Raw genomic sequence first — 13,496 nt, forward strand, 5'->3', positions numbered from 1 at the left:
GGAAACGACCCTTGCCCAGCGGTTTTCCCTGTATTGTTGTTATTTTGAGTTCGACGGGGCTTCGATGACGTTTGGCACTTAGACGAGTTAATGTTTGCCGGTTGATGAAGTTCCCCGCCGAACCGGAGTCGATGAGGGCTTGTCCAAAACGGAAGAATGGAGATGTCTTAGAGTAACCCAGGTTTTAGTCAAAGGAGCAGTTAGAGGTGGAATATGGATGGTACTCACCGCTGGGCGTGGAGGTCGTACTGGACTGGACAGGATGGTAAGAGGTGTCCATCTCCTCCACAGTAGAGGCACAGCCCGATGTTAATCCTCCGCTGACGTTCCGATGTGGATAGATGGTTAGAATCCACTTGCATGGGTTCTGGTGCTGGAGGAGCGACAGATGGTATAGCGGGCGGAGGAAGTACAGAGGGAGTGAGCGGATGACAGGCAGTGAGTCTCTGGGCAACTCTAATGGATTTTTGGATTAGACACTCAAGTCCCAGTGAGTCTTCATATACCACAATCAACTCTTGTACTCTGTCACACAAACCGTGGCGATATGCCGTAATTAAGGCGGTTTCATTCCAGCCGCTTATGTAAGCGAGTGTACGGAAGCGTACGGCATAATCACTCACGGATTCATCTCTCTGTTGGCGAATTGTAAACAGTTGATCATGGACAGATAAGGCCGAAGTTTGTTGACCAAAGACGGATTTTAACTGAGAACAGAAATTTGTTACCGATCCGATAGCTGAGGAGTTAGAGTCCCAGAGAGATTGAGCCCATTGAAGAGCTTTACCTGAGAGCAGGTTGATGATGAATGCGACTCGACTGCGTTCAGTGGTGAATAAATGAGCGTTGGATTCCAGGTAGAGGGAACACTGTAGTAGGAACCCTCTGCAATCCCCCGCCGTGCCGCTGTATGTCGCAGGTTTGGCCATGGGACTCGCAGGGGCAACTGAAGAAGTGACTGGCGGTGTAGCGGTGATAGTGGGAGCAGAAAGTTGAGTTTGTTGTAGTAGTGAGGACCGTACAGCGTGAACCAGTTCGGTGAAGGGATCCGCGGTGCGGTCCTCGCCTGTATCTGGAGAGCTCTGCATTTGGTCTGGTCTTCTGTCAGACACAGACGAGGACACAGAGGATTCAGTGAAATAGTATTTAATGTGAATCAGAGGTTTCAGACACAGGTGAATCTTGACACGTGGAGGACACAGAAACAACACAACTTTCCTTCAGGTGAGTGGTGGTGCAGACGGTGACTCAGACGAAGACGATGGTAGTAGAAGTTCCGATGAGGATGAAGAGGGGAAGGCAGATCAGGTAGGTAGATTAATGTTGTTAAGGTAAGTGAGGAGATCGGTGCAAGACCAGACACTGAGTGATGGTGACTGGTGGCTTTATATGTGGTGCTGGTGATGATGCACAGGTGTTTAGAATTCGGGTGATTGGGGACGAGTGGGTGTGGCGTAAGTGTCCGATCCTGGGAGTGTAGCAGGTGTGGTTGTGACACCTTTATTGAAACTGGTAATTTATTCCATGCTATAGCACTAGTATATTACAAATATTTTTTCCCTACCAATCTCTTAAATTTACATGGACAAATATTAAAATCTCTACCCCTAGTTTTATAGGAATGCTGCTGACTCACCATATAAAATATTTTTTTAAATAACTTGGAACCACATTATTGACAATTCTATTTGTCATACCCATTTTTAAAAATATCACCCTTTTTTCCACAGTCAATATCCCCAACTCCTTAAAACTTTCACTATGTAAATGTGCTCTAGAATGTACTTTTAAAATTATCCGAACTAATTTATTTTGAGCCTTTTGCAATTTATTCTTCATAACTTGGGAACAACTACCATACCAAAAGGAGGAAGCATAATCAAAATGAGGTTGAATCATGGCACCTGCTGATAATTTTAGTGAATTTTCATTTAGAGTGAATTTCTAATAAACCGGCTTGCCTTGCTAAAAACTTAATTTTACCACATATTTTTATAAATGCCTTTCTAGCCATAAAATCACCTGTTAATGTATTATCTATTAAACAACCTCAAATAGTTTACTACAGCTTTTACGTCTATGGCCTTACCAATTATCTTAATTAAAAAAGTATCATCCTTATTTAATTACATTTTAGATGCAAAAAGAATGGCCTCAGTCTTTCCTGCATGAAGGAATGGTTTATTATCTAAAAACCATTTAGACATCACCTGTAGCTGCAAAGTCATCTTTTCTTCTATGACCCCTTTATTCTCATCAAAACCAACTGCCTTTAACCTGTACAGTAAAATTGTGTGGTCTAAAGTATTGAATGCTTTCTGTAGGTCCAACATAACCATTCCACAAAATGTACCATTGTCAACTGCTTTCCTTATTTTATCAGTCATATATAATATACAAGTATCAGTTGAATGTAACTGCCTAAAACCAGACTGTAAATCATATAAAATATTGTTTTTACCAATATATTTTCAAATTTGGTCATAGATAACTCTTTCCAATATCTTAGACATTGCACCCAAAACAGAGACAGGCCTGTAATTAGCCATATTTAATTTACAACCCTTCTTATATAATTGTATAACTCTAGCACTCTTAAACTCCTTTAGTATTATTCCTTGTTCAACTGATAAATTTAAGATATATGATAAATACGGAGCAATTACTCTATTCCCTAAATTTTTTAAATGCAGGGATATTATCAATCCCAGAAGCTTTATTTATTTTTATTTCATTTAAACATTCAAAAATCTCACTTTCAGTTACTGGTCTCAACTTAAAGGAATCTTGAATAATTCCACGCTTCCCATAAAAAGGTTTGTTATACAAATCAGGCCTCTCTGGAAGTTGGTTATAGAATTTATTAGCTAATGATATGAAATAATGACTAAAAGTTTCAGCAACTTCCTTTGGATTAGAAATTAAAACCTCCTCCACCTTTAGGTTGATATTTGGAGACTTCTCCTTAGAAGCAATTTAATAACCTAAACTTTGTTTCTTCTTAATTTATAAATCTCAAAACTACTAACTTCCAAATTATTTTTAAACTTTTTAAAACTATCATTCCTTAGTTTAATCCTCTGTAATATATCATCATTAATCCATGGTTCTGATAGCTGTTTAATTCTTACATTCTTAAACAGAGCTACCCTATCTAGTACCTTACTAAATAATTCCTTAAAACCCACCCAAGCTTTATCAACATCTTTACATTCCAATACACAAGACCAATGAACTTTTCCCAGTAAGTCACAAAATAACTCTGGACAATAATATTTCATCGATCTTACCGATATTGTATTATGACCATAATATTTTGTCTTCTGCACTTTTCTATATATATATATATATATATATATATATATATATATATATATATATATATATATATATATATATATATATATAGAATATATATATATATATATAGAATATATATATATATATATATATGACGAAATCATTTCTATCATTAAAAGTCAAATCCGATCTGACAAATACACAAAGACCGCCACCTTTACGATTTCTATCTCTTCTTATCAAATTGTAATTAGCTATTTCAATTTCAGAAACCAGAATCGAACCGTCCAACCAAGTTTCACTATACCCAAGTACCGAAAACTTGAGCTCAGAACATAACAGTCTTATCTCAGAGATGTTTGGAAGTAAGCTCCTAACATTTAAATGAGCAATAAATAGACCATTTGAGGTCTTCCTGAAGTCAATACCACAAGCAACATCCTTCTGAAATGAGCTTACCGGCTCATCCAGATGCTTGTGTTGCTTTAACCAACCTGGAGCAGGCCTCACTTCCAGCAACATGATGAATCACCTCCTGCCGCGACACATCTCTAGAATCATCATGTTGAGAAGTTAAATCCTCCCAATGTTCAGCAATATAACTCCAACCCACTGTAGCCCCAGATCATCAATCCTCCTGGCCAAGCGCATTCAGCACATCCAAATAAGACTTCGAGTCGGCAAGGCTTTGCTGTTGATTATCTCTCGCGGTGGGACCGGGACATTGATGTATATCACCAGACAGAAGTAAACACAAGAATATAATAGTCCCCTTATATCTCCGATTTCTATTTGCTCCACTTTTCCTCATACATGGAACTGACCACGAGTGGCATATAAACATCTCAACAAAAAAAAAATGTTTGAGCCAAACCCGAAAAACTTTTTTACGTTTCCACTTTCTTGCATCCAAAATTTTAAATTTCCTTCAGTAGATTCCTTCTCACGATAAAATAAGATTAAAAAAAGAATAATAATTAGGAGAACTTCTAGCACATAACACCTGCTTGCCGCCATCTGAGCCCCTTTCACACTGCGATTCTGGAAAATACATGGGTAATGTGTCCCGGCAATTGTTCCCATGTTGCTAGATTTTGCACACAACAACCACAATTTTTTTGTAAATTTTGTAAATTGTAAATTTACTGTAAATATATTAAAACTTAATTTTTGATTTGTAATATGCATTGCTAGGAACTTAATTTGGATTGGCGATTTTTTCCGTATTTAGATTTTTTTGCAGCATATAGTTGTAACTCGAACAAATATTGTCAAAGGAAAGCTTATTAATTCAGCTTAAATATGATGTACTGTATAAGTCTATTTCAAATAAATATACCCTTACGACTGGTTTTGTGGTCCAGGGTCACATATGTATTCTGAAAGTTGTTCTGAGTGGTTCTTAGCATGTTGCAGTACTGTTTGGGTGGTTCCTAGGTGCTTACTTACTGGTTCAGGTTGAAAAAAGTCTAATTCAAAATCAAGCTGCACATATCGGGTATTCATATCTGCAGGACAAAGTAGGAGGTACATCCCAAACTTAAATCCACTTGTTGAAATGCCTAGTATGTGCCATAATATTAATAATGCTTCCTGATTAATCTGCTTATGAATCATAATTTTAATTATATATTTTTTAATGGCAAAAGGTTTATTCTGAAAATTAGATGTCAGAAATCACTGAAAGCCTTCATAAGAACATTTCTAAAAGTTGCCTCTCAAATGAATGAAAGCAGATTAAAACCAAATGTCCAATAGCTGAATAGGAGACAGTGTTTGCGTGTGTTTATATGAAAGAGCGAGCATTAGGTTGCTCAAACGTATGAACAATCTATAACAGATGCGGGACGCTACACAAGCTCCAAACACACACCTAACACACAAAAATTAAACCAAAGTGTGCATGCTTCACTCTTGAAAAGACTGCAATTAAGGGAATTATATGGTCCTTTTTAAAAATCAAACTCACGGCATGTCAAATTCAGACATGTCTGAGATGATCGAGTGAATCAATAACACAACTTTTACTTTTCTTAATTTGACATAAGCATATTTTCAAAGAGTCAAAAACAGTGACAGTGTTTTTTGCCACCAGTTGGGACCATTTCGAATAAACAAAGCATCTTTTGCACAGTGCACAAAACAAACAAATGATTTTGGCACAACTAACAAAAGGAACTAGTGCAAACATTCAACAAATCGCAAAAACCGCAAGCACATTTCAGATCCTCTTCATAGACTCTTTTGAAACAAAATGTTCTGCAACAGTTTTCATGGGCTTTGTATCAGCCAGGCCCAGGCAGATCCTTATAAATTCTATAACTCTGCTGCACATTTTCCTAACCTTTTTGTACATTTGTTTTGGAGCGCTTCCAGGAGACAGCAGGACTACTTGGCATGCATTTGTGTACACTATGCTGGAAGAGCTGAGGATTTGGGGGCTCAGAGGCAGACTCAGGCCGGCTTTGGTCTAACACTTAAGGAAATGTCTGCTTACTGGGAATCTGGCCCATGAGCTGGCAGTAGTAGTACCAAAAGACACTGCTAATGGAAACCATGCCCATAGTGTAGACGCCAAGAAAAACATACACATAAATACTGTATGTAGATGATTTCACGTGTGCATCATTATGGTGGCATGCAGCAAGGTAGACTACATCTCTGTGCTTCGATCCATTCTCTAAAGAGCTAGGAGCAACCCACAAATCATTTTCATCTGTGTATCCAGCAAATTTTAGTGGTACTTGCAAAGGCAAGTATCAGTGTAAAAATTATTTATAATTTTAACTGAAAAAGAATGCAAAAATGTTACAGTAAAAACCTGTTGAATGGTATGTTTACTATTTATATCAGGGATTTTTTTATGCATCTAACCTTTATTTAATAACATTTAATGTAATTTTACAGTAAAATATATACTTCACATTTGAAATTATTTTGTTTAAATAATTCTTTCTTAATGTATTATTTAACCAGTTTGTATATTAGGCTTTTATGTTACAACTTGTGTTGTTTAAGTAATGTTTATTGCATTATTTGTTTGAGTTAACATGGTGTTTTGTACTTGTGTGTATATGACACATTGTACCGTCTATGTGTTAGTACTTAACTCAACTTAGGAAACATTTACTTGTGATGAACTGTGATTTATCACGTGGCTTTCTCTACCCATGATATTATGGTATTCAGTATATTTTAAAGATACAAAACCTTTTTGTTTTAATACATATTTAAACTAAAGTTCACAAATTGTTTCGTGTATATGTTTACATTTTTACAGTATTTTGACAGAATTATTCTTGCAACAGGGTACTGTTGTTGCTAATACTTTTGTTAATGATTACAAGAAACCACAAACCCCTAAGTATTAAACTTTGGAGCAACTTGTCCCACACCATTTGTGTTACAGACACTTGAACTGTGGCACTGAGGACAGGCATGCTAGTACCTTTTTTAATGACATCATCAGACATTTTTTCCCTTAACTGCAATGAAATTGGCAACTCAATTATACTTACTCTGAAGAAGGGGGCCCAAAAATGTGAATGATTTAGGATATCATAAGAGTAAGAGTATATTTATGTTAAAAAAGTAAACATGTTGGTTCTATATAAAGTTTTTTTCCCCCTTCTACTACAGTTGTGTATATCTGTGGACCTCTACAGACGTTTTTCCAAATAATGAAGCTCTTTGAGGTTGAGGTGAAGAACCCAGAGGACTACGCCATCTTCTACATTGATGTGTTTGCAGAGAGTTTAAGGGGAAATGTTCCGATGCCCTGGCAGGGTTCAAAGATACAGTGGAATGACCCCATCAAGCTATTCCAGGTATAAATGATAATTCCTATAATAACAACTGAGCTTTAGCATAACAGCCCCAGTGGCATTTGTCTGCGTTTGAAATTGCTTGAGTATAGCTGCTTAACAATTCAACTAGTTTTCTACCTTACATTATAATTCATGGTGAGTAATTTAGTTTTTTATGTTAATGTACTTCTTTAATGCAGAATTAAATTTGAAGGTTTTTGCAAAGTTGTTTTGACAGGTTTTATTAATTTAACTAATACTCAGCTGAAAAGACTTCCTGGTTGCTTGATTTTGAATAATCCATTAGGCTTTCATTTACTTAAATTAGTGGTTTTACGTCATTTCTCATGAGGTTGGTTAATGCAGCTATGAAGAAACAAGAAATGTGTATTATATAAAATGTTACTTTTGGAAGAACAATAAAAAAAAAAAATCAATAAATACACAATAAAACCAATAATTAAAATGAATAATGAAAGGACACAATAAAACCAATATACTTTTAAAATATAATTAAGGGCTGTAGGCTTTGTCAATGAGGCCCCCAGTTGCACATCTTTGGGGCCACCTTATCTCACTTTAACTGAAAATGAAATATGCAACAGTATATTTACTTTTATACTTGGACTCATGTACAACAGAGGATATCTACCTGTATGTGTTGTAAACATAAACATCAGCAACACCTTTTTTATATCATTAAAATACTTTTTTTTTTTTCTTAAACCGTCTTGAAAGTTTCCATTTAAAAAGTGCCATTAAATTTACCATTTCTTGTCATGCTTTTTAAATTCAGTCTTGACAAAATGTTTATTGGCAGATAATTGAGTCAAACAGTTAAGGGACCATTTAGAGAGTTCTTTTAAACTTGATTTGGAGCTGTTTCTTGGGCAGTTTAATGTGCATTATACAACATCCTAATTTGATGAACAAGTTTTTTTTTTTTTTTTTTTTTTTTTGCTTGATTGTTCTTACTAGACATTTATTGAACAGACTTTAAAATAAATGTTTTCACTATTTTAACTTGCATTTCACAGTTTAATCAATTAATATGAATATTACAGTATTAATAATTAATATTACACTAAGTAATTTTGTCTTTAAAATTTTTTGAGACAATATTAAAAAATATTGTCATTTGTATTTTGAAGATGAACCAAAGTCTTATGCGTTAAGAACAAAATAAGTGAGTAAATAATTTTGTGGGTGAACAATCCCAGTAATTGATTTTGCTACCACGTCTTTCAGTACACCCGTTTGTTATTAATAAAGCATTCAGTGCCTGAAACTTATGTTCCAGAATGACTCACTTTAAAGTGGAAATGTGTCATAAAATGGTCTATAACTAAGTTCTACACTGTAAGTGCTCTTTAGAAAAACAATCAGCTGATTATGAAGTTCACAAAACCAGTCTGAATGATTTGTTCACTGAGTCAATGATTCAGTTTAATCTTTTTCTGGAAGTGAGTGTTATCAGTGAATGATGACTTCAATTTTAGTCTGTTCTTCACATTAAATTATGCACAAGTCAAGAATAATGCACATGACAAAACAATGTCAACATGAAAGTTAATGATGACAGAATTTACATTTGTGGTGAGTTTTTGTGAGTAAAAATAAATAAATAAAAAATTCTCAGTGACTTCTTGTGTGAAGGAATTTATATTTGCCTAGGGCTAATCATGCTGTTTTCTTTTCATGACTCTTAGCTATCTGTTTTTTTTCTCCATCTCTCTAGTCTGTGTTTATTGTAACGTACCGGGAGCCAGACAGCCCTGAGTATACCACTTTTTGCAAAGAACTCCACAAGAGAGCAATGCAGGATTTTAATGTAAAATTGGAACCCTCAATGGTGAGTTGCTCATAAACGAGATCAGGTTTTGGCATAAATTCACAGCCATCTGTCACATCAGATTTAACCAAAACATTTATACAGACTAGAGTAGTTCTCTTTTGGCCTTCTATCACTGCCTTGAAAATGTTGAGCATTCTGTTCAGCTTTCAGGAGCTAAACTGTGTTTCTTTTTACCGCAAGATCAGATATGACACTAAAAAGCACTTGAATCATAAGTTTGGCTTCCTCATGTCAGACCCATTTTCCTGAATCAGCTGTACCCTTTGACAAAAGTCGGAAACAACTCCCCGAAACCCTAGATCCACATGTAGTGGCCAAATGAAAACATTCAGGAAGTGAATCCTTAAAGCCTCTGAGTACATATGAAAATGTACTGCAATTTATGAGAAAGTACAAAAAAAATCTAATTTCTGCTAGCAATAACTTTACCAATTGTATCAGTATCTGTCAATATCCGCAGTTTCTCTAAAATATATTTTGAAAAATTAACTCTTAAACACGCTTAAAATATCTAAATGTCATTGCATTAGAAACAAAATATTAAAGCAACTGGCATCTGCAAACAGATTCTAGAGCTAATTAACTTAATTTTACTGAGCTATTTTTGCAATGATTTTTAACCAGCCTTTCCCAAGGTGATTTTTAGTAGATGTATGAAATTAGTTCTCTTCAAGATAACAGTCACAGCGGAAGTTTGAATCTGTTGCTTTATAACTTGAAACATCATTGGGATTTAATTTACTTTATATTTGTTGTCTAATGCAATGGCATTTAAATTTTTAAATGTGGCTTATACTGTTTGGGATGACGGTATGTCAGACTAAACATTTGTGATAAAGTGACAGTATTTTTTATGATAAAAAATGAATAGGTAATATTTTAGCATGTATTTGAAATTACTGTTATGTTTTTACTTGGAAAAGGTAAAGTATTCAGCTTACCATGGATGTCTCAGTAGCTGGGCAAGTTGTTTGCTTTGGACAAGTCATATTTCTGTGGTTTAAATGCTTTCTTATAATATTATTTGATAAATTAGGTCTGCCAGATAAATAATTAATTCAGGTAAATTTTTCATCAGTGGACAGCCCTGTTAGTTTTATCTCACATCATTCCTCCTTCACTGGCATATCTTACCCTATACGCTCCCCATGTCTGTACAAGATGACATGTAGTTTTAGATTTCTTGATGTTTCCCTGTAATAAATCTCTGTTTTCTTATTCCTCAGATGGATTTTATTGCCGGTTGTTTCCATGATGGTTTTGTGCTATATGCAAAAGCCCTCAGTGAAGCGTTAGCAGACGGCGTGTCTCAGAATGATGGAATCAACATAACTGTGAGAATGCAAAACCGCAGGATCTGGGGTGTGTTGAGTGTTCTTGATTTACCAATTCAAAAATACGTTTGACAGAAGCATTCAGAATATGACCCTATAATGCTTTAACATTCATATCAATAAGATGATTGTGGATTATAACATTAAATCCCTTCACAGTTTTAGGATGTAATGACAAGTAACGTTTTTAACAGCAGTGTCAAGCTGGAGTGTTTTGGCAACTCCGCTCAGATTCTTTTTAAAGTGAGTAGAGGACTTGTAAGAGCTTTTCTGAGGTTGATGTCGGTAAACTCGCAGCCTCTCTTGCAAGGAGTGTAGAGTTCAGAGTCCTTGATTTAAAGCATGTCCCAACTAGCTTGTGGATGGAAAATCTGTTTCTAATAAACATCCCATCTGCTGAGCCCTCTCCCTGGAGGAAACTACACACACTGTGCCAAACACATACAGAGGAATAGGCAGAATACTAAATGCACTGCAAAAAGTATTTTTCTTTATCAGTAGTTTTCTGTAAAATATTTAATTATACTGAAACGTTTTTAATCATACTTTTAAATTTTTTTTTTTGTTTTCAAAAAGAAAAAACATAATTCAAGATATATCTAAAAGAGATTATCTTAATAATTAACATTTTATTAATATTTTATTTATTTATTTATTTTTATTTTTTTATCTGGATTCTTAACTTAAAAAAAAAATCATAATTGATATCTTGTAAAGAGCAATGTAACAGATATTAAACTTTCACACATCTCTTTTAGAAATTTAAACGAGGGATTCCAGTGTCTAAAAAGTCTAATTAAATTCTTTCAGCAAAAATAGATCTGAGCCATGCTACTCACATTAATTTGATCTATATCTTATTGTATTGTATGCACAATTGTCTCTTTTACATTTTTATTTATAAAAAATAGGAAAAACAGTTTATACATATAAAAAAGAACTCTAGTAAATGTCCTATAAAACTACTTTCTCCCAGCAATATTTTTTTCTCTTGATGTCTTAGAATGTTTTTCTTTTTTTTTTTTTGTGGGGGGGGGGGGCAAAAAAAAATGAAACAATATGTGAACTTTCCACTTTATAACTTTGAAAGCAACACTCAAAAATAAATGTTTATTTGATCCCTGGGTTTGTGTTTGTTTATCACAGGGGTGACTGGCCTTGTTAGCACAGATCGGAACAATGCCAGATTCACAGACTTTAGCCTTTGGGGAATGACTAACCTGAAAACTGGACAATATGCAGTAAGTACAATGTTCACAAATTCAGTCTACTCATGAATACAGAACAAATGTATTCTTATTTAAACATAATGAAAAACTGCTCTGTTTTGGGAAATTCATTTAATGCTGTTTATAAGAAATTGGCTGTTAGGCATCAACCCATTTTCTAGTGTACATAATGTCGTAAACAATTTTTTTTTCTTTAACCACAGCACAATAATAGTTTACCTTTGGAATCAAAAGGTCTCTGAACGTTTTCAGAAACCCTGAATATGAGCAATAAAACTTGTGATGTCTGCTTTTGCAAGCATCAGAAGTAAAATTGTGAATGATGTAGCTTTCCTGTGGAATGTTTCTGTAAAAAAATCTTTTTGAGACACATGGTTAAAATAAATAACAATGGTTAAAGATTTGAGCATATGTACATCAACAGTCTAATTTAACCCGATTTCCACATTTTCCATAATTACTGTAGATGTGGCTTTGGTTGGATGGCTCGGCATACCAAATAATGTGTTTCTTAAATATGAAATCCTTTATTTGCTATTCTGTCCTAATCAAAAGCATGTGTTCATATGCTTGTAAGTGTTTTGTTCATTTTCCAGTTTGGCTTCATTCATAAATGTTAGGATTAGGGTTTGGTTTAAGGTTAGTTGTGTGTAATTACACATAATTCACTGTTATTACTATAGTAAGAATATGTAACATGTAACAAGGACATGGAAAATTAAGCCCACCTGCCAACATGTACGCATTTTTCGTACTCTGCACGCATTTTGACCCATAAGTACGCTTGTACGATTTGCTGCTCTCTAGGTACGCATTTTGTTGCGTCTCGCATTTCGGCGATTTCAGTTTCTATGCCATCTATGACGCTGATTCTGCCGCTGATCCACAGCGTGTAAGTAGAGTGAGAAGCTTTCGGCCAATCAGAGCGGTGCATGTTAACCCACCGCCCACCTGCCCCTCCTATCCACAAGCTTAGTTGGCAGTTAGAAAAGTGGTGGAATGGCTTGAAATCTAGAAGGTTTTAGACAGGCCAGGTGCTGATTAACGTAAGATAAAGGTAACAGTTATGCTATGTTTAGCCTAATTGAATTTATGAACATTAAAAATTACCTTGACATGACATCATAACAAGCAGTCCAGCTGTGACGAGCTCAGTTCAGTTCACGCGTTCATGTAGGCAAACATGTAAGGGTGGCCCTGCCAATAACGCACCTAAAAGCTGTCACAAAGAACCGGCAAAAAGAAACCGACATAATTATTAATAAACAAGTGTTTTCTGCATTAATGTCGTGTCGACTGCAAAGATAAAGTTGACGATGCTGTCTCACGATCTTCGCAATAGTGAACGCGCCAGAGAAATGCACATTTCATATGGATTAACGTTACATAAGCAGAGAGCAGTCGGTTTTCTTTCGTTTTGAAGTGTTCTGTTAAACTCTCTTGAGTCGGTTAACGCGTATGCGCGTAATGAGTCATTGTCTCCTGATAACCCCGAAAATAACTTAAATTACACTTTCAGTTTTGATCGTACAGATAAGAGCTAAATCGAATCTGTAAAGGGTCTACTTTTATTTGTATACAGACATAATAACAACAGAACTTTGTGCACATAAAATAAAGATAACAAACAAGGTGTGCTGTTTGCAGCCTTTGTCTACTGTGACCTTCATTTACAAACACGTCATCAAAATGAACTGTAACTCAGTGAATACTCAATGAAGAGACATGAGAGATATATCTATAGAACGATTGACATGTCTACTTTTAAACTAAACAAGTGCCGCCGAAAACAGATATTCTTTGATAAAGTAATCCATATGAAAACAACGCGATGTCTTGTCCATTTTTCACATCTCCCTTCATTATCTTCTAATTCGACCACGCCCCCGCGCTGAACGCTCTATTCAGATTCTAATGTTAAATAAAGTTTTTATTTTTATTTTACTGTTTGCTTCGCGATGAGAGGAATAAG

General features: G+C 35.2%; 1 protein-coding gene across 1 annotated transcript in view; it reads left to right on the top strand.

Annotated features, from left to right (window-relative positions):
• LOC128026962 (atrial natriuretic peptide receptor 2-like) overlaps nt 1–11,587 on the top strand; it is a 36,767-nt gene extending 25,180 nt beyond the window's left edge. Inside the window, exons 2-5 of the mRNA XM_052614264.1 lie at nt 6,940–7,127; nt 8,845–8,958; nt 10,188–10,323; nt 11,442–11,587. Coding sequence (XP_052470224.1) covers nt 6,940–7,127; nt 8,845–8,958; nt 10,188–10,323; nt 11,442–11,572 — 569 coding nt within the window. The 3' untranslated portion in view covers nt 11,573–11,587. The remainder of the gene's footprint in view (nt 1–6,939; nt 7,128–8,844; nt 8,959–10,187; nt 10,324–11,441) is intronic.
• Nucleotides 11,588–13,496: the final 1,909 nt, after the last annotated feature.

This window comes from Carassius gibelio, chromosome A14, assembly GCF_023724105.1.
Source record: "Carassius gibelio isolate Cgi1373 ecotype wild population from Czech Republic chromosome A14, carGib1.2-hapl.c, whole genome shotgun sequence".
Taxonomy (NCBI): Eukaryota; Metazoa; Chordata; class Actinopteri; order Cypriniformes; family Cyprinidae; genus Carassius; species Carassius gibelio.